We start from the raw sequence: 27966 nt of genomic DNA on the forward strand, positions 1-27966 counted from the left end.
AGTTTCAGCCAAGGGAGGTGGTAAAAATAATGAGGCCGTATCTCCAGCCGAGGATGAGTGAGGCTTCAGGAGCAGCAAACTGTGCAGAGTTTTAGTGATTAAATCAGAGATAAAGACGAGAAATGCACTTCTTAACTGCGTACACATGCCTCATTTAAAGCCTGAAAGTGAATAGAAATATGAAATACATCTGTCAAAAGGGTCATTTTAGGAAACTACACAAAGTTAATAAAGCTAAATACTAACAAAAAGATCAAATGTGTAAATATCTGTAAATATGACATCATCTGTGGATGATTCAAAAATACAATTAAGTCAAAAATCATCAAAACCAACAAAGTGTTCAACAGGAGTTTGTTTTTATTGAGCTTTTCTTCAGAACATTCAGTATGCAGCTCTGAGATGTACAGGGTGTTCCTTCTTAACATTTCTTATTGCATTAATGCGATTAGTTGCGATCTTTGGTGCAGTCTTCATTACAGAAAAGGATTACTGAGTTTGTGGAGCATTTTAGAGAGCAATGTCAGGAAGTGTAGTCTAGAAAATGTGATTTGTTTATTTATTGGTATGAGCACTAAAGATTTCACGAGAAGCAGAGTAGAGTTTATTTCTTGTTTTCTGTGCATAAGCTAAGATAGAGGTAATGTTTACCATTTCTTTTGAAGATAAAACGCAATTTTATGAAAAATCACCATTTCCTTTTAGAACATTTATTGTGTTCAAGTCCAGATAATGTGGTTTTCTCTTCCTTTAAGCGGCTCGAAGTGTCGTTTTACTATTTCTTTAGTGTGGAAATGAATAAATGTCCACATCTCATCCCACAGGAAGCATGCCCATCCTCAAAGTGATGATAGGAAACCAGAAAAAGTGGGGAAGCAAAAGTTGATCACAGCTTTGCTCTACAGCAACTCTATCAAAGAAAACCTGTGCAGGTTTTAGAACATGTTACGTAGAGTTGAATACTGAAAGTTTTGACACAGAAAAAAATCTCTTTTGAACAACAGACGTCTGGTTAGATTCTGCTCAAAAAGGCCAGAAACGTTCTGGCTGACATTAAAATTAAGAACATTTAGTTTAATTCCTCTCTTTTTGATACTGTATGTGACTAATTATTGCTTTAATTGATTTCAGCTTAGTTTTGATTATTTAAAAAAGCTCAAAAGATCAAGCATTAACTTGACAATATTTATTTTATCAGCAAACGTTACCTCATTGAATATTGCTTCAAAACCAATTTAAGCAACATTATGGAGAAAACATAGCCAGAGTTCAACTAATATTTTAAACATTCTTGCTGCTAATTTAAAAAATATATAATAATAAAAATAAAAATACATTAATGCAAGTAATCAAAGTTTTTTGGGGGGGGAAAGTTGTACTTTTAGTACGGCGGTTCAACGTTGCAGCAAAGATCCCACTGAACATGCCAATACATGAAGCATACTACTGTGAAAATACCATAATAATAATAATAATAATAATAATAAAGCTTAAAAAGTTCAAGCTGGATAGAAAGTTTCAGTGAGCTCTGTCAGCCGAGGTCCACTTTCTTCTGACATATAGTAGTTATTCCCAGCTCTAAACTTAATAGTTAAACAGATTTAGGTTGAAGTCCTAACAGTTTTGTGAAATAAACTGTTAGCAGCTATAGCTTCATAATCAACACAATCAATGCAAGTTTATCCTAATGTTTAAACTAAGACAAATATTACAGCTCAGTCAGCACGCAGCGGTTTGATATCCCCGTACGATGAAGAGGACGCACATATGTTTGAAGATGCAAGAGTTGTAGTAGGACTTAGATATTTTGACGTGCGGTTCTATGGAAAGGTTATAAATAGTTATTACTTGTGATGAACAGCTCTTTGAACAATTGACTTTTGGAGAAACAATTTAATTCTAGATGGACTGACAAGACAATGGCTAGACTGCAGTCTCAGTTATTTCCCTGTTTATGCAAACTCTTTTTAAAATAAACCTTTAAACCACTGTCAATTTAGCATCAAGCAGGTAATTTGGCAGAAATATGATGTGCATGACAAAAGTGTCCCAAACTGCACAGGAAGTACTACAGTTAGCTGCAATTAACCACATAATATAATATGTAACCAATTAAATGTGAAGCTGACGGTGGTATAGCAGTTTATAATAGCTTTCATTGTAACTTCAATTGAATTATTTCATATTAGAGTAAAATAAATTAATTAAACATAAAACAGCAACAAGCCACTTTAGTCTTTGCAAAAATTGCCATTAGCTCATCAGTCCAGTTAGAATTATCCTATTTCTTTAAACTGAGACCTCATGGTCCATTTTTTCAAGGGGTGAGCAAACTAAAATCCTATAGTACAAATACTAGGGGGAAAATACTTCCATTGTACGTGCCTGTAGCCAAAAAATACTCTATTTTTAGCTTTTAACATGCCTGTAAGGTAAACAGTGGCAGAATATAACTTAACAGAGGATGGTTGCAAGTATTAAAGCAATATTTCCAGCATTCAACGCTCTAAAGTACATGTGTCAAACTGAAGGCCCGCAGGCCAAATCTGGCCCTTGTTAACATCTTTTCTGGCCCCCCAAGATATATTAAATGTTAAATATTTTTCATCTTTTCTCATTTTGCTTTAAAAACTGATAGAATTTAGCTCAGACTTCTCAAGACAGCTGGCTAACTTGGAAGCCAAAAAATGGTCGAAAGCTCGAATTGTTCAGTAATCTTTGATTTCTGATGTGGAAAGGGCAGTAGAGAACACCAAATGATGCCAATCGAACTCTTGGTGATGAACCTGCAAGCAAGAAAATATGTCTGGTATCAATTGAAACTGGCCCCTTGCTTGGAAGACGTTTTTAATTTTGACCCCTTTTGGAGTTTGACATTATCTATTCTACATAGATGACCTCTTAAACTGCATCTTCTCTGGCTTCCTGTAGCTGTGCTGCAATGTTCATGCTAGCTTGTCCAAAAACAAGAACAAGAAAAGTAAATTTGGTTTCTGCTAGTTTTATTCATACCACCCTCGCTAGTAGAGCTACAGCTGACATTGCTTGTATTAGTGTCTATGTATATTAAAAAAAACGTGACGTTTTGGCTGCTGCTTCAGTAAACTGTTGAGTCAAGTTGCCGTATCCTTCAGTCACCACATCCAACTTCCCTGTGCTCATGGTAGAAATCCTCTTTGGCCCTAGCCCTGCTTGGCCAAGCCATTAGCTCATCAATCTGGTAAAAAAAAAAAAAAAATCCAAATTGATTGTGTTCAAAAATCTGTCTACAACAGGCAATAAATTATTAATCCATAATAACCTTACCACAGCACCTCACTTCAGAAATCTGAGCTCTCTCTAAGAAACACGGTGTCATAAGGCGGTGAAATACACAAAAAGGAGAGATATAGATGAAGAGTGCATTACTTCTGTCTATGAAACACCCTACGTTGCACCTTCAGTGTTTATTTCTAGCATTAACCCTTGTTGCTATAACTGGAGTTCTACAATCAGACTGATGCTAATGGGTTGCATCCGTATGGACCTCGGTGTTGTTTTCAGCTCGTGTGTCCACGGAGCTGAGAGCTGTGCTGGTCCACACGCCAGCATCACGCTGCGGCTCCAGCGACGGGCCCACAGAGACGGGCTCTGAGGAGTTGGTCGCTGGGTCCAGCGAAGTCGGGGCGGAGGGTGGATGATGGCTGACTGTAGGGTCAGAGGGCAGGGTGGATGAAATATTGGTTGGCGTTTCAGACGTGGAGACAGCAGGTCCATCAGAAGGCAGCAGTAAAGAGGAGTTAGACGTGTTTGAGGACAGGTTGGAGGGAATAAGTGAGGGCGAGTCGGAGAGCATGAGTGGGAGCGGGTCAGATGGGGAGTCGGCGGACAGGCCGGTTGGAGTCGGACGAGGCGTGTGTGCAGGAGTCGGTTCCTGTGGATCTGTGCAGACTGGCTCCCCTTCGGCCACATACCAAACCTCATTATGTCTGTCCAGTAGCTTCAAGGGGCTGCACACACAAACACGAGAGCATCAAAAAGACTAGAACATTTCTGAAGGGTGCCAATGCATGTACTGACCAAATCAACTTTGTAATAACCGACATCCAAGACAAAATGCCATGAACTGATGTGTCAAGACAACTAGGATCAAAAGAATGCTTGAAGCTACGGTACCATGGTAACCACGCACCTGTGTCTGTCACTCCCTGACAGCACTTTCAAGACAGGCAGAAAATACACAAACTAAAAAGTAAGCCTCAAACAGAAGACTCGTGGTCACACATGGTAAATTTTATATTCCGACAGTGTTTCATGTTATATTTATATTTTACGGGGTGGAAGAAGACAAAAAATGCCCACCTTTTTATGTATAATCTGTGTATGTGCTAAAAAGGTTATGAGAGTGGGAAGAGTTTAGACAGCTCCAAAGTTAGTGTAGGACACCATCCGTTGGAAATTCTTTGCAAAAATCTCCAGCAATCACACAACTTACAATGCAATCGCATGCAAACCATAAATAGAATCATATCAGTTTAGGCTTGTAAAGTCAAACTGTGTCGCAATAAACAATAATTCAATTAATTGTATGATAAATGAAAATTATCGACCTCGTTTTCATTTATCGACTTTATCGTTTCTTCTCTTCTTTTCTAGTCTTTTCGCTAAAAGCAGCTAAGCTGAGAAACTAAGCTACGAGCTAAGCTAACAGGCCGACCTCGGGAAAAAACCTCCGTCTTGTCGAAGCTCCAAAATTCACAGTTGAAACCCGTGCCTTCATGTAAAAAGTTGTTTTTCTCTGCAAAAAGAACCTGAGAACTTCTTTACTGATTTTTTATTAAAAGCTTTGTGTGAAAAATGCAACGCTAAAGAGCTCAAACCACACCGAGCGTACACCATTTTGAGAACCGAAAACAAGGAAGGAGAGACAGCCCATGTCACGTCAAGGGGTCTCCCTCCCATTTTTCTTCAAGAGACACGCTGCTTGCTCCCTCGCTATCCATCCTTGGGTTCAAACAGTCTTATACTGCCATCTAGTGGTCAAAAAAGTCCTACACTCAAAATTAAATTAGCCAACATTTCTTCTTAATTTTGACAATAATTACTAATTATTGTCAAATTTTAAACAATATTATCGTTTATTGCAACAATTTCTGAGACAATTAATCGTCCAGCAAAACTTGTTATCGTGACAGGCCTACTCAGGACAAAATAAAGTTAATAATCAGCAGGAAGGTGAATGCGTGTCCCACCTGTCATAACCGACTCCATAGTGATAACTGCGGTTGTGGGAAGCTCGCACTCTCTCCAGCTCTTTCGTCAGCATGTGGGCGTGAAGCCTGGAGGTGACCGACAGCATCCAGCCTCCGTAACTCCTCACGTACACGAGCATCTCTGGCATCTCGGTAAAATACAGCTGTGGAGCCAACACAGGCAAAATATCAGACAACAACAAACCACATGTAAAACTTAAAGTTCCACTGCTGAGACAACATCATGAAACAGGAACACTTGCTTATTTATGCAAAAGGTGATGCTGGAAACCACTTCTGTTTAATCTGCAATAAAACTCTTCCTTTTTGTAAAGATACAGTATAGAATGATTTATGTATAGATTAAAGGGGAACCAGTCCTCAGCATATATCAGTGCTCCGTATTGATCTTGATGCTAAAGTCACTGATTAAATTACACACAGATCCTCTGAGGTACACATAATTTGACCTCATGTCCTGCAGCAGGGAAACTGCATGGCCCTGCATTTAAAGTTCTCCCCCATCACCTGCTGACTCACCTTGTCATTAGTAGGCGCTGGCGGTTTGTCCTGATAGGCTGACGGCAGAGGGAAGCTGAGCGTGTACACTGCTGGCTCCCACATTTTGGTTTCCTCTGGGACCTTCACCAGAACGGGGGCAGTCATGTCCATCTGAACACCTGCCCACAGCGCACACAATTACATAAACAACAACGACAATAAAAAAATTAAAAAAAAGATTTATCTCGTCTTCATACCTGCTTCATTAGCTCCGGTGATGTACTGGAAAAGTCTCCTGAAAGCCATGGCTGCACCCACCCCCATGAAATACGCTTCAGCATCTGTTGACAGCCAACAGGTGGGGCCGTAGTGTCGCACCTGAACACACATGCCCATAACAGGTTAAAATCTCAGTGGGTGGTTGTCTTCATCTAATTTCTTCTTCTTCTTTTCTTTCTTCTTTGCTCTTCTTAAGCGACTTACTTCGTACTCATCTGTTCGGCAGACCAGCTCATACTTCAGACACTCCTTGGACTCCGTGCAGAAGCTGGTGTTCGTACTCGGTCTACAAAATAAATCAATAAACCACATTTATTTCTCAGCAGGGGCGATTCTAGGATCTGAGCTTTAGGGGTGCTTTCTCCCCCCCAACAGTACTGAAAACACACCCCATGGTCAGTTTTTCTATTGATTTCTTACTTTAAGCTGCTATATTCACCTATCTGCTCACAACAGACTCATGTTCAGGCTGCTGTTTAATACACCTTATTACATTAGATTATTATCGTATATCTCATGTTTCTTTTTTTATGCTTTATATTTTTGCTATTGTTGGATGTAACTGGGACCTCGAGTACACAGTTTCATTCCACGTCATGTACCACATGTGATGAGAATGACAATAAAGTCACCTTGAAAATTGTTTGTGAGAAGTGCAAAAGTTTACAGCACCTGATTTTCACAGGTGGCCTCCCATCCAAGTAATAACCAGACCCAACCCTGATTAGCTTCAGAGGTTCAGACGAGATCGGGCGTGTTCAGGGTGGTATGGCCGTAAACGAGGAGCTCAGTCACAAATAGGACTTTTAAAGGATCATAGCAAACAAAAACTAAACTTGTGCAGCCAGAAGTTGCAACATATATCTACATACAACACAAAGCACAACTTAACCTTTAATTTAACTATTAACCTCTGTTTGTAATGCAAAACCCCGACAATGTTGTCGGAGGAAAACAGGGTGTTGCTCCTGCAGGTAAGGGGCGTTTACCTTCGGGACAAATTAAGGTCGCCGATTGGTCAGTTGCTGACGAGCGTACTAGATTGATTGACAAGTGGTGTCCAGGATCCGACTAGTGCAAAATTAAAAAAAGTCATAGATTTTACTTCCCCGTTTGAGTGTCATTATTCATCCCATATTTATTTCCAATTTATTAAATATTTCTGTGAATCCGGGCAGCACGGTGGCGCAACTGGTAGAGCTGTTATTCTAAGTGTTAATGTTTTTATCATAATTTGTCAAATGAAAAATACAGTACAATGTAACCAAGATCAGTCGACTTCTAACACTCAGCTTGCCTCTAATTAAGAGACATTTCTAACATCATAAAATACATTATGTACAAAACACATCTGTACAAATGTTTCTAGTTTTTTTTTTTTTTTTAACAAACAACAGTAAAAATATATTGGTCTTTGCAAAACCCTGACCTCAGTACCAAATTAACTGGACTTTTGAAAAAGCAGGCAACCTGAGACAGTGATGTCACCTTCAGCCAATCAGAGTTAAAGACGAACAGGAAGGTGGTTCTGTAGCTTTGGTCATACATTTAAGCAGTGGACCAACAGCTTATTACACCAAAGTAAAAAGTTAATTACAGCTTTAAAGTGAAACTATCAGATAGTTATTGATCAGTTTATTCTGAAACAATCATTTTAGAATAATGGGAAAGAAAAAAGATTTAGTGACGGTCAGTTCCTGCAAGACTTTTTTACAAAATGGACTAAATAAATCCCAGCAGAGAGAACTGAACACGATTTAAATAACTTTTTGTAACATCATGCTAAAACCCAATCAAAGTTTAGGAAAATAAATGCATTGCAAATTATTTTAAACTTAATTTTCTAGTTTAATTCATATATTGGAGTTGTAAGTTTGGATTCAGTCTTCGTCCTTACAGTAAAACAACGTACCCAACACGACCTTCAGCTGAAAACACCAGGGCCAAAACAGCTAAAGCTGAGATGAAAGCCCTGAGGAAAGAAGAGAAATCACACATCTTCTTATAAACATCACATAAAAAGCTTAAATAAGAAGCAACTGATAAAAGTCAAGAGGTCTGATGGAGGACAAAACGTGTCACCCAGAACTGAACAAAACGTGCAAAAATAAATGCATTTTGTTTAAGTCACTGATGAGCTTTAGTCTGTCTGAGAGTGAGGATGCTGCATTCAGGGCTCTGTTTCATCTCTGCAGAGGTGAAACAGGACACGGTTTCCTGCGACGCACAGAGGAGAGAGAGAGAGGGAGGCAGAATTCTGCTGCATCACTCCTCTCTTTTTAGTCCAAAGACATTTTGAGGTCAGCAAGGATCAGAACCATAGACCCAAATAATACCAGAAATGAGGCTCGTTTGATGTCAGGCTCAAATCTCAGTCTATGTTATTGATAAATTTGCGTTTTGAGCGTCTGATCACGTCAGAGGCAGCCTGGGAAACAATTTGGAGCATAAAAACAACAACAAAAAAACAACTTTAAATAAGAGTAACACCGGATAAAAGTCGGTAGAAATAAAACTCACGCACAATGCACAGAGCAAAAATCTTCATGATTAACATTTTGGATGTGAAGGGACTTACATGGTGGTCCTGTCTGTGGATCCTGCACCTGCCAGGAGCATGCAGCGGTGATGGAGACTGCAGTCCTCTGCACCCAGAGCCGACCCGAGGATCTACTGCAGACTGCGGCGAGGTGGGGGGGGGGGGGGGGGGGTGGGGGACCAGGCCCGCCTACAGCTCACAGAGGGAGGGGCTCACTACCCGCACTCACAAAAACCTGCCTGCATCATGGCCATGAACAGGCGGGCGATAATGTAAATGCTTGTGCGTAAATTATCCTGTGGACCGTTGGATTGACAGCAGCAAATCATTGGATATGTAGTCTACAAGGATTTACTTTGGAGTAATTTAAAATGGCTAACACAGATAATTAGTTTGATCAAACCCCATGCAAATCAGTCGGTTTTACAAATACTGCGCCCAGATTTGGTGCGGTAGTAGCTGAGAGTCATCCCCAGTATATACTCCGAGTACAGATTGCACAAGATCTTCAACCATTGGCAATATCTGTTGAAGTCTGTGTGTGTCAGCAAAGTATCTTATGAATCCTGGACAGACTTTAATAAAACTTTCAGACAGTAATTGTTGACATACAATGGTTAATATGGAAATATTGGAATCCAGGTGTATGATGGGCTAATAAGTGTTCTTGAGTTTATCTTTGTTTCTTACACTGCCTGGAAATGCATTTCCTCTATCATCCACCAGGAGGTGCTGTAGCACCCTCGGCACCCACACTTCCCAGAGCCTTGTTGTACATGTTTACATCTCCAGTTGAACCTTTGGAGTCAACACGATTTCAAAATGACCACCAATCAACCTTAGCAATCCCAAACCGGCTGTAACTCAGTCGATTTGACATAAATGTGACGTAGAAGCTGTGAGTCATTGCTAACACAAACTCCAAAAGAGAACAGATCATGTAAGATTCTCATTGTTTGAAACATTTGCAGGCAAGGTGGTAGGAGATATGTACTCATTCAAGAAAAGACTTTAAAAAAATCTGCTGCTAGTACTGTGCATATAAAGGGAATGATAAGGACTCAATCGTTTTCCTTTATATGATTTGTCTGAAGGACTTGGGCAACAGTAAACTATGTTGAGGACAATATAAATGAAGCGAACGAGTGGAGCTGAAGTAGCTTGTTCTTGTGGAAAATTCCCTCGCTAGAACATCTTAAAAAGTAAAACTTTTAACAATGTCTTCAGTGGTTCATTTAAGTTTGGGCACACCTCTGGGATCAGTCCTTGGCTCCCTTTTGTTTTACAATTCTGGTTGATCAGCTTTTTCAAGATCACACAGTTTTCAACCATTTCTCAAGTAGGTAACACCCAACTGTAAAGAATATCAATTTTTCAAATCTATTTTTGTGAAATTAAATCAAAAGCCGCCAAACATATCTATAAATTCAATGAGTCAGATCGTTTAAATTCCCCATATTTTTGGTCTATACTGTATATCAGTCTTTTCGGTCACAAACTTGTCACTCAAGCAACAATGAAAAATTATACACTACAGCCATGATTTGTTTTGTTACTTAAATTTTGATGCTCAGACATCAGACCAAACATGTCAGTCACTTTTGATTGTAGGGAATTAATTTCAACTACTGACTCAAATGCAGACTTGCATCGACTGTAAAAGCACTTCAAATGTCGATTTAAATCACTGAAGTCCTTCAGTTTTATTTGCAAATTGTGCAACCTCCAGGTGATTGGGACTTATGGTGCCTCGTTACCTCCCAAAAAATAACCAGCTATCTTCATTAGTTGAGGTCATTTATTAGAACCATCAACTACACTCGGGTACATAAAATCTACATTTACCTTCTAACCCTGGCCTCAAAACTTTCCTGTGTACCGGTAAAAGGTTTTAACAATGTCCAATCATTTAACATTTATTGTAGGGATTCACATCCACACAATCAAATTTATCTAATCTTTTTTTTTTTTTTTTGTAAAGCACTATGGTAACAAAACTGCTAATATTTTATTATCTAATTTAGCAGCTGAAACTGCCATCTTTTATTGAAAACATCTTTCTCTTTGAAATCAAAGAACTTTAAATTATCTTGTGAAAATCTGCGAGCAGAGAAAAAACACCTCTGACTAGCAGATCAGAAAGTTGACCAACTCCATTACATCAAGAATTAGAATCATTACAAGACTATTAAAAAAAAAAAAAGTATTGAAAGGCCCAAATTAATTTTTTTGTTTCACATGGTAAATGAAAACTACTTCGTATTCTCAAAACTGTAGAAATGTATAACTTTTGTTAAACATTCACCTTTAAGGTCTAACAACATTTTGAACAGATTGAAAAAAAAAATTAACAAAATTCATCCTGAGGACATTTTGCCTAAAAACGGTGAAGACAGTGTATTTGTACACACAACAGTGTGATCTGAGACCTTTCCAGAACTTCAGCTTTATTGTGACAGTTCATACAAACAAAACAGCCTTCTATAACGAGCAAAAACCCTTCTTGAACCACCGTCAGGAAATGTGTACAGTTAACGGCGTCTTCGCCTCAGAGTTACTCTGGAGACGAGTTAACTGTGTGAACATTGTGCAGAGGTGTCCTCGCTGGACAGACGTGACTCTGGTCAAATCTCAGTAGCATTGCTTTATTCCCTTACCTGAATCGCTTAAGGAGAATCAAAAACTGAACCATCTGAAACACTACTGGAATTTATAAAATGTTACGCGCCTCTTTTTGAACAATTTCTATTTACAAAGAATTGCCATCAAATGATCATCTACACTTCCTGGCTGCATGTGCTGCTAATCCTTCAAAGAAAAAAAAATAGTTATTAATAATTAATGAAAGAAGCTTCACATAGAGAGCAAAAAGGTAAAAGCAGAAACGGCAAAGTTAAAAAAAAAAAACCGGGAAGTCACTTCTCTGTCCAGATTGGCACAACCAGAAAAAAAAACAAACAAAAAAAAAACATTTAAATAGGTTTGTTGCTCTGGGGATTTTTAGAACCTGATTTGAATATTTTGTTCATCCAAACATTTTCTTGTGCCACCATTGATTCACAGAGAAGCAACACTAAAGCACTAAATTACAGCTGCAGTCCAAACAACAGATCACCTCTCTACCATCAACAATGATACTCGAAAAAACAGACACTTCAAGGTAATTATTAAAATATACAGCATCCCATGTCCATACATTTCAATATACAAATCTGTGGGGAAAGAAAAGTCCATGTATTTGTGTTAAATGTTATGACAGGTGGAAAATTATTAGCCTTAAATAGTGGAAAAGAGACTGTTGCTGCTTATATGTTTACATACACTGATAAGACCTGAGTATGAGCTATTTACTTCAAAAAAAAAAAAAAAAAAACGTGTCGAGTTCAAATTAGTTTTATCTCACATTCACTCGTGTTCTCACATCACACGTAAATTAGCCAAGATTCACACAAAAGTACCACTTTAAATAGCTGACGTAAACACACTCAAAAGCAAGTCTGTTGCTAAAATAATTATCTTTGGAGAAAAAAAAAATGAGGGAAAAAGGATAAACACCAACAGAGCTCCTTTTTCTGCATCTCCACTAGTGACAGAAACCTCGTTTCTGAGTGGAGTGTCCAAAGAATCGGAGCGTGTCCATCATGTTAAGTCTTATTATGGTAACCATTTTTTTTTTTTTGCATAGCCAGACAGTGGGCATGACCTTTGCAGCCACCTAAAGTTTCAAACAGAGAACTGTCAGTGGAAGTGGGGAGTCTTGGTCCATATGTACCCCAAACACCATGTGGCCTGAGGGGCTTTTAGTTGGTCCCTCCCAAACAAGCAGCTTTCTGCTTACAAGGCGGGCTCTTTCTGGCGCTCGCGTCCGTTAGAAGTCTTCTTGACTTTGGAAATACCCTCCAGTGCACCGGACTCTGTCACTCTAGATACAAAACAAACAAAAAACAAACAGAGGAACCATGTTAGTCTTTTACCTGAACTGGATTACCTGATCTGAGGTGGAAATATTAGATGGGTGAAGAGCAGCTTTAACAGGGGAACAGACGTCAACACAACACCGTCTGTGAAATGAGGGTTTGGGGAACATCTGACTATATAAATTATATAAGACGTTTAGGTCTCCTCCAAATGTCAAATAGTTTCTCCAACAACCTGGCCTTAAGTCTTTGTTTTGTGACATAAGCTTCACATGAACTATTACTGGCAATGGTATGCTGACAACTTAATCTTTGGAGGCTTAAAGGGTAATAAATCAGACATGATATGAACTGCTGGGACATTTTAGACTGGAGATGCTTAAAGACAGAACATGCTGTTAAAATAGTCCTGCTCCTTCCCTGGGAGAACCTGATCGTAACAAATTAATGACATTTATTATTTATTTTCGTTCTCATCAGCAAAACTTTCCCCAAGTTAAAACATTCTTTTTTTCTGCCTGATACTCCACGCTGACAATCCTTATATAACTTCAAAGAACACCACTCACAAAAATTGGAACTATTCCTTTAAATGTATTTAAAGTAGGGGTGTAAGAACATGCTGAAGTCACAGTTTAGTACGTACTTTGGGTAAGGGGGTCATGGTTTGGTACAAAAAATGTAAAAGAATATAAAAATGATTTTTTTTTTGTTTGTTGTTGTTTTTTTGTGTGTTTGTTTCTAAACAAGCAATAACTCCCACAGAAACAGAGACCTTGCTAGTAGAAAAACTCAAAAGTAGCAAGTCAGATGCAGTACTGTAAGGTAGGATTTGTCAACTGGTAACTTCCCTATAAAATATAAAACATAAATCAGTGTATTGTCTTATTCATCCAATTGAAACGGTTACATGTCCTATTGGTCATATGTCAAACAAAATGTGTACAAAGTGCTGCACACTGCTGGACGTAATGTGCTGCACGGAGCACAGCTTTGCATGGTGCATGTCGTCTGTGGAGGATGGCACTATGATGCATCTAATCATAACACGTTGTATGCACCACTTCCTGTGTGAAGAGGAAGCACTTCATCTACTCATCTGTTGTGGCACTTAGCAAAAGGTGAATACATGAGCGTGCTCCCCTGAATGAGACAGTTCTGCATGAACACATGTTCCAGTTTAAAAGCCTTTAAAGGTGATCTGTGTGTGTACGCTTACACTTCGTCCATCTCCACATCCTCTTCATCCTGGGGGAGCTGGAGGTATGGGTTATTGGATGCTGGTTGGAACTTGTAACCCGTCAACACGAAAAAGATCAAAGTGGACACTTCTACCAGTAACTGTAGAAACAGAAAGGTTTGTACATTTAAAAACACAAACGAGATTAAAGTGAGCATCAAAAACACAGATCAACTGTTTACAGTTGTATGTTTATTATTAAACTCGTTTAAAAAGTGCTCAGGTTTTTGTTGTTAGCTTGTTTCTGACTAAAGTAATTTAGGATTACTGGTATCAGACCAATAAAAGTTGAAACACAGTCCAATATATGAATCAACAATATCACGAACTATATGAAATACAACAGTAGGCTTTAAATGAGTGGTCTCTACACAAGCATTAAACTAGCGTACATTGAGACTGAACACCTCGTCATTGCTGACTCGTAGGCCTGTCACAATAACAAATTTTGCTTGGCAATTAATTGTCTCAGAAATTACCGCGATAAACGACAATATTGTTTAATATTCGACAATAATTAGTAACTGTCAAATTTAAGAAGAAATGTTGGTTAATGTTTGAGTGTAGTACCGTTTTTGACCACTGAATAGCAGTATAAGACTGAACTAAATGATGGAGCAGCGTGTCTCTAAGAAAAATGGGAGGGAGGCCCCTTGATGTGACATGGGCTGTCTATCGTTCCTGTTTTTCAGTTCTCAAAATGGCGGACGTTCGGTGTGGTTTGAGCTCGATAGCATAGCATTTTTCACACAAAGTTTTTAATTAAAAACATCAGTAAAGAAGTTCTCAGCCTCTTTTTGCAGAGAAAAACAACTTTTTAGACAAAAGCACGGGCTTTAACTGTGAATTTTTGGAGCTTCGACAAGACGTAGGTTCCTCCACCCACCCTCAAGGTCGGCCTGTTAGTTTAACTTATAGCTTAGCTTCTCAGCTTGGTTGTTTTCAACGATCCAAAAACGTGATTTTGGACGGTTAAACAGATTTTAAAGAGAAAAGAGAAAGGGAGGGGTCTGTGAAAAGCACCAAAGTTGAGTCTTTTGTCATCCAGTGTCTTCAGTAGAAAGAGAGACACAAAGAAACTATAAAGCCGATAGATGAAAATGAGGTTGATAACTTTCATTTATCATGCGATTAATTGATTTATTGTATATTGCGACAGGCCTACTGACTTAGAGTGAGCTCCTGAATGTCTTTGACCTTCTCCAAACAAGAGCCCTGCAGTAAAGTCAGACTGTTAGCATACACCAGGGCTGGCTCACCTCATAGCACCACTGCCACTGAAAAGGCATGGTGATCTTCAGCAAAATGGCTATGATCCTTGTGAAGTAGATGTAACACACAATCTACACAGAAAGACAATTAACACAAGTTAGTAAAGGTGAACAAAAATTCTTCCTATAATGTGGTTTCTGATCTATTATAAGATATTCCCATTAAAAAAATGTTTGCTTATAAATATCAAAAGAAAATAAGCTAAACCTTTAACAGCATTTTAGAAAAATGTTACTCTAAAAATATTTGCTTATTCATTTAAAGTAAAAACCAGTCAGATCTTGCAGTTAGTGGATGGTGATGGACAGACAGATGAGTTCTTTCTCACCATCACATAATAATGTCGGAAGAGCTTGAGCTTCTCCAGATTCATGGCGGCTGAAACACACACGAGACACAGTCAGTAAACAAACAACAGTAAAAGTGAGTAAAGCTTTGAAGAAAACCGTATCACCTTTGCCATCTGTGCTAGAAGCCTCCTGTAGGTGACGAATTGACCTGTAAAGACAAGAATGGTTGACAATTGTATAATAAAAAGGATAAAAGAGCCCCAAACACACACATTTCCCCACTCTAAAAAAGTGTCGGTATGAACAGCACGCTGTGCAGCTCAGGACTTTTCTCCGTCCATCCCGTCTCAGCAAATGCAATTTCTCTAGTTGACTTTTAAAAATGCAAGACTGCATGCACACACTGACCAGACAACAGGGAACAGGATGGCTCCGCAGCAGATAAGGTCGACCAGAAAGAGGATCTCCTTCCACAGATAGTACTCGCTGGAGCCTTCCTCTGTAGACTCGATGATGATGTAGGCAACATTAGCCAGGACCTGAAGGATAACAGCTGAGTGAGTCACCTCGGTAACAATATAAACACATAAACATCTTCCACCTGACGTTTCACCAACATGTGCAAGTACCTGCAGAGGAATAACTATCATGAAAATCTTCTTCTCTTTGTCTGATAAAATGTATTTGACAAACGCCCAGCCGGTGCCGATTAGTGCCAACGTGATGAACAGCAGAGCTCCTTTAAGCCTGATAAATATAAGAACATGAATATAGAACATAAAACACCAACACAACTTATACAGCATATCCTGCAAAGTTACTTACAGGTGTGTTATATAATACATGACGGCCAAGCCTTCAATGGGATGCCCCTTGGTGTTGATAAAGTGATAGTTGATCTGAGGAAAAACAGTACAGTCCCATGAAACTACTAGTTAAAACAGAAAAAGCCTAATTTAGTGATAAGACAATGAGATGATGATGGTGCTCTTACACTGTGGAAAACTAATGATGTAGACTTGGTGAACGCCAGTGCAGTCATCAGCCAGTGGATCTTGAACACACTGTGCCTGTAAACAAGCACACAATGAGAAACGTATTATGTTGGAATCCATATTGATGTGAAAAGTTTCAAATAGCAACTTTTGAAAGCATGCTAAACAATTTCTATGCAACTTCTATTTGATTTTTTTTTGCAGACTCAGACTTGCAGATTACTTGCTTTATTAATTTTTAAACATTTGACATCCAAACACAAACATTCAGTGTAGATCAGGGGTGCCCAACACTTCTTAAGAAGGTAATATGAGTAGATCGCATGGCATAAAAAAATAAATAAAATTTAAAAAAAAAGTCATCCATCCTCACTATGAAATCTGTCACTTGATTGACATACAGGGCAGCCAACCTGAGACCTGACCTTTTCTGACACATGGGTCACCACGCCTGCACATACAACTGCACAAAAAACTAGCAAGCTACCGAGACACGTAGCTAGTCTCTAAGTTAGCATTTTTAACCAATCTGACCAACATGTTGAATGACCTTAATGTAGAGCTGCAAGGAAAAGAAAACTGTGATTGAGATGATTGATGAGTGCAACATCTCTCCTTAAAGCTGCAGCATCATGATTTGCAAAACTTCCAAGAACCTTGTGTCAGAGCTGGAGACGCAACGGAAGGTGTGTGTGCAACTTGGCGGTGCACGCTACACAAAGCAGAATGAGAACTGTCAGTTTGACAAACACTTTCAAGACTTGTTTTACTGCAGCCAGTCACTACATTCATGTGCTTCAGGAAGATGCTGACGTTGCTTCACTGGCATCAAATATGGAAACCCTGTTCCACCTAAACTTTTCTGGAGCGGAGGATGAGATTTTGACACTACAATCTGACATTCAGCTAAAGGCCAGGGCTCATGGACTGTTCTGGAATTTACTCAGAGGAAAAGTACCCCAACATGAGGAAATGTGTTACCTCCTTGACTGCATTATTTGGCTCCACTTATTTATGCGAGTCAGCCTTTTCCCACATGAAGATTATTAAGTCCAAACACCGTTCCACTATGGCTGATGATCATTTGGAAGTGTGGCTATCAGCAGCTACTGTCTGGACTTTGCATCTCTGGCTGACTCCCTTCAGTGCAAGTCATCAGAGTATGGTAATGACAAAAAATGTACAGAGCTGTATTGTGCAATAGGTTCATGCAGTTATGCAAGGTACATCAACATATACTGCACAAATAAAGAATACTTCATATGTTTATAAATAAGTATATGCTTTGTAATTTTATAGTAGGTAGATCACTTTGACTTGGTCATTTTAAAAGTAGCTCGCATGCTGAAAAAGTGTGGGCACCTCTGGTTTAGATGTTAAATAACTGGTTAGGAAATTTTATGGTGAACGCATAACTTTTGTTATGACATATTATGTTCCCCAAATATGTGCCAAAAAAAGACAACTTCACACAACTTAAAACTAATGCACACAGTGCATTTCTATTTGTAAAACAGGCAGCACAAAGATGTACCAAAACCGCTGCTCAAAGAGAAATAAAGTATTACTGTTTACTAAGGAGAAACAGACTGTAGCTCAAATCTATAATGTTTAACAGTAAAAGTTTTGTGACATCTAGATAAGTTTGTTATGATATTTAGTTATGTTTCATTATAGAGTCATTCTTTCAAAACTATCCCTAATTCACTTTGACCCATACTCTGGTAGCTGGTCAAACCACAGATCAGTAAAAAGATAAAGGGTTTGAAAGAAGCATTATTGTAAATAAATAGTTCTGGTTGCAAAAGTAAGACAGAATATAATTTGAGGGGGAAAACCCCTAATCTTGTTATGTTTTTTCCCCCAACTTGTGATGCTGAGATTGTTTAGCGTCGTCCACATTTCCAACAACAGATATTTGAGGGGTGGACAACTAATTTTTCAATGTTGTTGTTTTGTAAAACATTTTAAATATGTGAATATGTGCAGTTTCAGAAGATATGCCTGACTTAAAAGTCACTCACAGTAATGAATGCTACATTTTGAGTTCAACTGGTGATTTTGTACCAGTACTTGAACAAAAAAAAAAAAAATCTATGTTAATCTTTTAGAAAACAAAAGTCTGGAAAAACAGGAAATGAGTAAAAACTAATTTCATGTTACAGGATGGCATTAAAATCCAGATATTCATCTTTCATTTACATTCAACACAGCAAGCCTTTTTTTAAATCCAATATCAAGCTTATTATAAATTCAAAGTTAAATATGAATTATTTCATACCTACATAGTAAGCATTGTAGATGAAGGTAAGCGTCTGACAAACCCATTGTGTTATTTTGATCAAGCTCACAATGTGGATTTTAAGCCCATTAGTATAACTCAAGTTAATTACTATGTTTTACCAGCAGTGATTATTTTCTGGGGTCTTGAACAAACACTGCTCATCCAGATGAATGGTAATTAACACATGTTTTTACATAATGAGTCCTACCTGCTGATGGGGGTGTAACAGACTGCAACTTTTTCTAAATTTAAAGTCCGACACCCACCATTAAAGTCCCAAGCGCTCTTACGGGGTAACCACTGTCATAGAATACAGTGGTTATGCATTTTTTTGCATTTGGGCCACGCATGGGTTAAAACAAAACTTAACAAATCAGTCCCTGAAACACCCGAGTACACAACGGATGATTACCAAAGGTTGATGATGTCACACCAGGGACCAGGCACAGGCATGTGTATTCCAGATGAAGGTGTGTGCTAGTGACGACGATTTCAGTGGAGAAAGTTCATGAGATTTAGGTCGTTTTCACACCTGATAGTCCGGTAGACTCTGTTTGTTTGGGGACCAAAATTCAGAACATTTGTTTACATTTTCAGCTGGTGCGGTTCGCATTCACACTGCACTGAGTCAGTTGGGCCAACCTGTTCCCCCCCTCGCCTGTGGTGGCGCTGCACCAAGAACTACTGAAGGAAACGACAGGAAAACCTCTGAAGAAGACACTGAGTGCAACTTTACTTCTGGAAATAAAAACAAAAGTGAGTGGCGTCAAACTGTAGTAGTTTTAGGATTTCTGTTTAGTTTGTGGCTCGTGTGCCAAACAAACATTTTTCCACAATGGACTCAGCATGAGCGGAGGATGAGGTAGAAGACCATGGAGAATGTTGTTTTTCACACAAGGCAGCTGAGACGGCTCCGTATGAGGTAAGAGAAATGCGAGTTTGTTTTGGTTGTATTTACACAGAATGCCCTGCACTGTAGACCACTTCTTGCTTTTGGAGCAGTTTCTGATCTGCTTGCATTCACACTGCATTCGATCCGTGCTAGATTTCACTTCAACTGAACTGAGACCTAGGCTTTTAGGGTGCATTCACACCAGCCCTGTTTAGTCCGCTTTAATCGAACTCTAGCTCAATTTCCTAGGAAGTCCAGTTCGTTTGGGGAGGTGTGAATGCGCCATCGAACTCTGTCACGGAACACAAAGGCGGACTCTGGCCCGGGCTAAAACCTAGGTCTCAGCCCGGTAGAAAAAAACTCGAGTGCAGTTCGAGTACAGTGTGAATGTTAGCAGACCGGGCACCGCTCCGCAAGCAGGAAGTGGAGTACAGCGCAGGGCAAACAAGCGTGCATTTCTCTTACCTCATATGGAGCCGTCAGCTGCCTTGTGTGAAAAACAACATTCTCCATGGTCTTCTGCCTCATCTTCCACTCATGCTGAGTCCATTTTTGAAAAATTACAAAATATAACTTCTAAAACTGCTAAAACTGGATGCCACTCCTTTTTTGTTTTTATTTCCAGAAGAAGAAGCGTCTTCATAGATTTTTGTGTTGTTTCTTTCAGTAGTTCTTGGTGCAGCGCCCCCACAGGCGAGCGGGGGAACAGGTTGGTTCAACAGGTTGGCTCCACTGCACAGTGCAGTGTGAATGCAAACGCAACAGCTCAAGTGTAAACAAAATGTTATATTGGTCCCCAACCGAACCGAGTCTACCGGACTATCAGGTGTGAAAACAACCTTAGGCAGACCAGAGTTCTCTTTTTTGGGTCCGCATCAGAGTTCGATTGTGCATTCACACCTCCCCAAACGAACCAGACTTTTTAGGCAAAGAGACTAGAATTTGATGAAAGCAGACTAAACAGGGCTGGTGTGAATGCACCCTTAGAAGATGTTGATGATGACTTGCTGCTTCGTGAAAAATTCTTGCTCAACAAGGACGATTCCGTTCATGTCCAAGTCACCACCACGGCAAGAAGAGGCAACTACACGAGAAGACTCACCGGTACAGAAAGGACCTTACCATCTTGAAAACACCTGGCTGATATGTGCTAGTGATTACAATAGACATCAACATCCTACTTAGTTCTCCAGAGCTCAAAATTGATGCATGGTTCTGTTGGCCCAGCAAGAGGCATTCTGGACCTGGTGAACGTGCCACGCTGTCCTCTCCTCTGTGCAGACCTCAGTGTGGTGCTTAGTGCGCTCTTCCTCTTCAAAGTCCTCACTCGGTCTCTCAGACACGGTTTTTCATTTTCATTTCTACCTCTTCTGTCAGAGAAGGATCTGACTCCACGGCATCGTCCATTTCTAGGTCTGAGCCTCCATCCCCCACTTCACACAGCTTCACATTTAAAAAAACTGTCTCATTGTTTTAACTCAAACACGCTAAAAATGACTAAACACACTACAACTATTAAATTCAAACATGCTAAATCTCACAAATCACATTATTCACTCCCACTCTCGCTTTATCTCTATTGCCTGCCTAACATCTTTCACCTTCTGCATGCTTTTCTTTTTCTTCTTCAAGATTGTTTCGCTCTTCACAAATAACTTTGGGCCTCAGTCAAAAAGGAGGTGGGTGTTGTTTGGTGAGGGTGGTGGGTGATGGTGAAGGGGGTATAGGTGTGTTTTCTTTGCTGCTGCAAAGTGCACCTTCAAGTGCACTTGAACTATGACGATCATTTTCAAAAAAAAGATGTGGCATGAATTTTTTATCATAACTCTGGTTTTCTACCAACAAAACTTTAAAACTGGTCTATAGTTGAAGTCTGTGCTTCTGACAAAAATAATGTACCTGCAAAACTTCAGGTTTCCTGCCTGAACAGTTATCACAGCTTCTTTCCTCAGTTTGGTGTTAAAACTTTCCAAAAATCCAAATCCATTCACCACTGTTGATTGTAGACTCACAATCCTTGGATTAAAAGTATTTGAAACACAGAACGGTGTTCGGCAATGGTACTTTCAAGTCTGCCCATTTGACTTTGACAAACGTTTCCCATTTCTTGCAAATTTCCTTGATTTTTGGGAAAGAACGAGTGCTAACGCCCTCCTTGGCTGTTTTCCCAAGAAATGTGCAACACATCGATTCTGCATGTTGTATTTGCCACAGATATTTTTGCCAGAAACTACAAGGAAACAATTGACCATAACCTTGTGCAAAAGAAATCTAGCGCTCTTGCAAGATCTGAGTCCCTGGCGTGACATCACACCCCAAATATGGAAGAGACTGTTTCCAAAGCTACAACAGAAATAGCTTACAATCTCACAAAAACTATATTTTTTAACCAATTTGCATTACTTTCCAATGTTAGTCATAAGCGATCTCAATATTTCAATGGACATGTACCGGTAATATGAAAAAATGACGAGTGTTGGAGTTTAAAAACTTGCTAACGGTTAGCACCTTAATATTTTTACTAAAAGATTTATATAATAAACGCGAAGCATTCTACAAATTGAGTTTGCAGCAAGAAGCTCAAATTACACAGAACATTTGTTTTGTGAACATATATGGGTGTTTTAACAACCTAGACATACAAAATGCAACTCGGCAAATATTTCTACTACAAACTCTAAAAAGTGATGACATGTACCTGTGCTTCATGAGCGTGTACACCCAGACCATGGCAGCGGCGAAGAAGACTCCTGCCATGCATATGTAAAGGCGAGACAATGGAATTTCTGCTGCAGACAGGTACCCTTCTGGATTCTTCTCTGTCACTTCAGCCTAGTGGATATACTCAAATAAATGTGTGCAAAAGCCGGAGGATTCCTGTACAGAGACAAAGGCACTCTACTCACCGTGAACGAGTAAGGCAGTTTAAATCCAGGCACCCTGTTCTGACAGTAGTGGAACTTGAGACTGTATAGACCCTGTGCCTTGAAGCCAAAAACCACTCGGAACTGTGGAAGAAAAACTAAATGTTTTACAGACAGCCAACCACATGTTTTAGCATCAAATCTACTGAATGAGAACAGTGCACTTACACTGAAGTTGTAGAAGCTGTTTGTTTTGCCCAGAGCTAAAGTCAGCTTGGTATCCTCGTCCAGCTATAAGAAAATATAGTTAGCTTTAAAGAGCAAATCACTCAAATATACAGATACACAAAAACAGCTTACATGATATTCTTTTCCCTTCTCTTTCTTAGGTTCAGTAGCTTGGGTGTTCTTTACTTCTGTCTGAGTTCCTGTCTTCTGTCCCACAGCCAGTGCTTTGTTTTCAACTCCGTTGTGCTTATTCGCATCATTATTAGCAGAGGTGTCTCTAGCTTTCCTCTGAACTGAAAAACACCAAAGCAAGTACAAGAAAAAGAAACACCAAACTTAGGTTCAGTCTGTTTAACAATTACATTATTTGTTCTACTGAAAATATTCAAGAGACAGTGTAAAGTGTGAACAATACTAACCTTTGTTTGCATCTTCCTTCACATTTGCAATCAAGATATTGTCTTGGACGCCCCTCGTCTTCACATTGACACTACACAAATACAAACGATAGTCAACCTCCACAAAAGGTTGCAAAGACATCTCCAAAAATACAAAAACATACTGAAACTGAAATACACACACCTTAGGTTAGTGACATCAATAAGAAAAAGAATGAGAGGCTCATCGTGTTCGTTGTTGTTAGACTTCTGCATTATGAGTGGGCACGTGTCGGTCTCCTCCGCCTTCAAATATCAAACGCAAAGTCAAACCATCACATGTGAAAATATTAAAATATTTGTTGTACAACCAGAATCTCACCAAGGAGTATAAAGTATCAGATGTATTATAAAACATATTTTATAGTAAATGTTTTGCTAGAAAGTGTATTAACAAAACAAGTTTATTAAAGCCAAAAACACTTTGTATTGTTTAATGAAATATACTTACAGTGTAGGACAACACACCATTAACACGTGACCTGGACAAGCTAAAACCAACCTAAACAAAACAGAAATGGTCACAGTGAGTTTAAAGTCACAACACACCAACAACTGAATACAAGACTAAACGGCTCATACTCTATGAACAAATGTATTTGGCCACACCTGATCATAACACAAACAGGAACTACAAGTAGTCAGCCTTTCTTTTGCAGATGACAGCTTCCACTCTTCTTGGAAGGCTTAACAAAATATTTTGAATTGTTCCTGTGTGACTTTGCACCCATTTATTCTGTAGAGCCGGGGTGCCCAATATGTCGATTACAATCTACCGGTCGATTGCAAAGGTAGTATGTGCAGATCGCATGGCGTAAGAAAAAAAAAAAGAAAAAAAGAAAAAATAGACGTCAGCTTATCATCCATCCTCACAATGAAATTTGTCACAGTAACTAATGGAAAATCAGCCACTTCACTTAATAACCAAACTTCTACAAATCAAATCCCTCCTACAAGTCAATCCTCAGTTAATCACAGCTTCTCTTTTTCTCCATTCTCAGTCAGTGAGGTCAATAAACTGTTAAAAGATCTTGATCCTAAAAAATCTGCAGGTCCAGATGAACTTCCACCTTATTTCTTAAGGCTGGCCGCTCATATCATCACAGTCCCTGTGACCCACATCTTCAATCTCTCCATAAGACAAAACTCCATCCCAGACACTTGGAAAACAGCCTTTGTTCTTCCTTTGCTGAAGGGAGGTGACCCCCACCTCACTGAACAACTATCGACCAATCTCTAAACTCTGCATTTTAGCCAAGGTTCTAGAAAAACTGATAAACTCTCAAATCAAAAATTACCTGGACTCATTTAACATCTTACCTCCACATCAATCAGGTTTCAGGAAACAACACAGCACAACCACTGCTTCACTGAAGGTTCTTAATGACGTTGTTGAAGCACTGGATGCTAAAGATTATTGTGCTGCACTTTTCTTAGACCTGTCTAAAGCTTTTGACACTGTGGATCAGAACATCTTGTGTCGAGCTAAAACTGTTGCTAAGGCTTTCCAGCTTTTGAAATCTGCATTTAACTACATCCAGACAGATTTATTCCGCCTCAAACTTGTCCTAAATGCCGACAAAACCAAAGGGATGCTTTTTTCAAATAGGAAGTTGGTCCCAGCAGTTCTTCCTCTGATCTCATCCTCAAATGGTGTCCCCATTGAGTTTGTTGATTCCTATAAATATTTGGGTATCTTGGTCAACTCACATGTCTCTTTTAAGCTCCATGTGGAAAACTTGATAAAGAAACTGAAAGTTAAACTGGGTTTCTTTTTCAGAAACAAATCCTGTCTAACCCTGAATGCTAGGAAACACCTTGTATCTGTGACTTTCCTTCCCTCCATTGATTACGGTGACATTATTTACATGAACGCTCCTACAAGAACCCTGCAGATGTTGGATGCTGTCTATCATGGTGCACTAAGATTCATAACTGGCTGTGATTATCGTACCCACCACTGCACCCTGTAGTCACTGGTTAAATGGACATCATTAACTTCACGCAGACTCTCTCACTGGTACATTTTCATCTTTAAATCACTTCTTGGTCTGCTGCCTTCATACATCTCCTCCTACATGTCTCTGCGTGAGTGCAGCTACGGAGTGCGCTCTCAGGACATTTTTACCTGCAGTGTTCCCTCAATGAGGACTGAACTAGGGAAAAGGGCCTTCTCCTATTCCGCTCCTGTTTTTTGGAATACCTTACAAAAACAATTGAAGCTCTCGACCTTGACCTCTCTAAGTGGCTTTAAGAATCTGTTGGACTCCTGGCAGGGACCAATGCAGACATGTTCCTGTTTTTAGTTTCTACATTCGCCTTAGAATCTAGCTGTTTTTTTGTTACCTTTTTCTTTTAGTCATCCTATTTGTTAAAAAAAAAACAAAAAAAACAACAACCACCGAACTGTAGTATGACTTTTTATAACTGTTTATTGTTGTCACTGTTGTCCATTGTTGTCATCATTCTTTGTTGAAATCAGGTCTCTCTTGTAAACGAGTCCTTGAGGCTCAATGGGATTTACCTGTCTAAATAAAGGTTGAATGAATGACATACAGGGCAGCAAGTCTGAGGCCCTGTTTACACGATGTAAAACCACAGCCTTTCTGCTGCAGTTCGGCCGTTGCCAGATAAATTTAAAATGTCTTATTTACCCCCTCCTTTGCTGTGCATGTTCAACAAACACAACATACACCTCATCTTAGAATAGTTGCTTTACTCAGCACATGTGATACGTCAAAATACTATCACTTTAAAGTGACAGTATTCTAGTTCATAATTTCTTATCTGGCAACCCGCCTGACATGGAAACTGGCATTTTTTTTTGGTAAACCTGCTAATTTTTTTGTTTATTATCCTCTTGAAAAACACTAACATTTCAAGAAGTTGTTCTCATGTAAACGGGGCATTATAGTAGATCGCTTTGACTGGGACATTTTAAAAGTAGCTCGCATGCTGAAAAAGTGTGGGCACCCCCGTTGTAGAACATTTATAACACAAAGTCAAGAACTGATATTGGACATGGTCTGGGCCAGATGGCGATGAGCACAGGGCTGTGTGCCGACTGGTCGATTTCTTCCACAAACCATGTCTTCGTGGCTCTTGCTTGTGCACTGGAACAGTCATGTTGGAATAAAAAAAAAAGTTTATACCTTTAGTTTACTAGAAAGAAATCCATTGAGATCATCAATCTCTTTTACAAGGATGTCCTGGAATAGAGAAGGGCTTCCACCAAAGTGTTTTCTCAAAAGTTAGAAAAGACATCATGGTAAAATCCTTGCCATGTTTGGTATGCTAGTATCTCCCACCACCAGAGATTAGCATCACTGAAGACAAGTGGACAAAATCAAACCTTGACTGAAAACTTGAATTCAATGAATAACAGGCATGGCCAAATACTATTGTCCATATAGAGTTTGCATCATCTCTGGATTAAATCACGAATGCTGAAATGGCATCAGCAGAGAGGGTCCAGGAAGGGTCAGTCTGTGTGAAATGAACTGTGACAACAAAGGTGAAAACTCTACCCCCAAAACATAAAAACTGCACTCTTGAACACTGCACAATTTTGAAATCTCAAAACGGCAGCAAGTGTATGAAAACAATGAATACATTAAAGTAAAACCAAAAGAGTAGGCTTTAGTAGGTTTTATTTAAGCTCCATTTATTGTGCATTTCTCATTTTAAATGTAATTAGTCATATAGAAAGTACACAATAAAGATGTATACTTTTGTATGGGACTCTCCTCAGATGCAAGTACATAAACACAACTTACTGGATACGTTGTGTAGTTCACAACATCTTTGATCGACAAAGCAGACAAGTTCACGTCTAAAGTCCCGTTGGTGTAGAAACCAAAGTTGTTAAGGTCCACAGCAAACCGTGTTTCATTCTGGAAAAAAAAAAAAAGAAATAATCTGATAAGCGCGAACTGGTCAGACCTCAACAAGCGGCTATCGCTTTCTTTAATGACACGTTTGCGGCTAGCTGGCTGGCACAACCGTCCCGTTAACTTACCTTCAGGGTGAGCTTGTGTATCCTTGCGTCGCCGCCTGACAGCAGCAATAAAAAAGAAGCTCCGGCAAGAAAGCATTTTAATTGTGCCACAGCCATCACTACCTAACTGCTAACGGAAACTAACTGGTATTAGCGACTGACAATCCTTCCAGATAGCTAATCAACAAGCTGGCTAGCAGTATTTTACGGCCCCCGAGGCCAAGTACAGTGACGTTTATCTTAAAAATAAATATGTAGACATATGAATAACGTCGATAATTGTTAAATTAGAACTATATATGTTAAATAGTTTTCTTTATGCGTGCTTTCATCGCGTAAAATAACAGCTAGCTTGTAGACGACGGCAGAATTTCACTTCCTGGTTTGGCTCAGGAGCGTAAGGTGCAGACACAAACGTCATCCGGTGAAAAACAAGAGTGGGTTTTCATTCCCATTCAAATCTAAAGATAAATATGCCGCGTAAGAAGAAATAATAGTTATACAAGCGCTTTATTAAAAAAATATTAATTTTTTCTCACTTTTATTTTAAGCTCAATGGACTTTAGTCTACGCGTTGTGAAAAATGTCCAGTTTGATCACGTGGTTCATCTGCTACGTTGACGTCAGCGTGACACTCCACGTTGGATCAACTGAGCATGCGTAGTAGGAGCTGTAAAAAGGTCAATGGGTAGTTTTCAGTCACGTGAAAACTATTTCACGGTTGACGTGTCTCCAATGATTGATTTATTTTAATTTATAATTTAAAATTAAGTACCTAAAAGATGAAAATGCCTGTTTTGGTTGATAACAGTGATGTGCCGTATGTAGCAATGTCACATATTTTATAACTGCAGATGTATTATCTTGTAAAACTAAAGGAGAAGCAAATATTCAGCTCTGACACATTCTTTTATTTAAAATCAGCTCATTTCAAACTTTTCCTAATTGAAAGTGAAATTTAGATTTTTTTTTCCACATACGCCTAACAATATGTTGTAAA

At 39.1% G+C, this 27966-nt stretch overlaps 2 protein-coding genes and 1 pseudogene across 2 annotated transcripts; all 3 read right to left on the reverse strand.

Annotated features, from left to right (window-relative positions):
• Nucleotides 1-2581: 2581 nt before the first annotated feature.
• Nucleotides 2582-7958, reverse strand: soul5l (heme-binding protein soul5, like; the record flags this gene model as incomplete). The annotated part of the gene is made up of 6 exons (XM_037689815.1): nucleotides 2582-3989; nucleotides 5232-5395; nucleotides 5772-5911; nucleotides 5990-6110; nucleotides 6216-6297; nucleotides 7924-7958. Coding segments are annotated over 6 exons (1029 nt in total), but the record flags the coding sequence as incomplete, so codon positions are not given.
• LOC119423281 lies at nucleotides 6672-6791 on the reverse strand (annotated as a pseudogene).
• Nucleotides 7959-11904: 3946 nt separating the features above from the next.
• On the reverse strand, nucleotides 11905-27383 carry LOC119422955 (protein GPR108). The gene is made up of 18 exons (XM_037690368.1): nucleotides 26988-27383; nucleotides 26746-26862; nucleotides 23421-23471; nucleotides 23115-23215; nucleotides 22952-23022; nucleotides 22665-22825; nucleotides 22533-22595; nucleotides 22347-22448; nucleotides 22139-22272; nucleotides 16264-16339; nucleotides 16095-16168; nucleotides 15899-16016; nucleotides 15678-15808; nucleotides 15434-15477; nucleotides 15308-15357; nucleotides 14967-15050; nucleotides 13687-13808; nucleotides 11905-12472 (listed from the first exon to the last, which is right to left on the reverse strand). The coding sequence occupies exons 1-18, from the start codon at nucleotides 27081-27083 to the stop codon at nucleotides 12385-12387; spliced, it is 1683 nt and encodes a 560-aa protein (XP_037546296.1). The 5' UTR covers nucleotides 27084-27383; the 3' UTR covers nucleotides 11905-12384.
• Between the last annotated feature and the right edge of the window lie 583 nt (nucleotides 27384-27966).

The sequence above is a fragment of the Nematolebias whitei genome, chromosome 16 (assembly GCF_014905685.2).
Source record: "Nematolebias whitei isolate Nwh7 chromosome 16, NemWhi1, whole genome shotgun sequence".
In the NCBI taxonomy this organism is placed as follows: domain Eukaryota; kingdom Metazoa; phylum Chordata; class Actinopteri; order Cyprinodontiformes; family Rivulidae; genus Nematolebias; species Nematolebias whitei.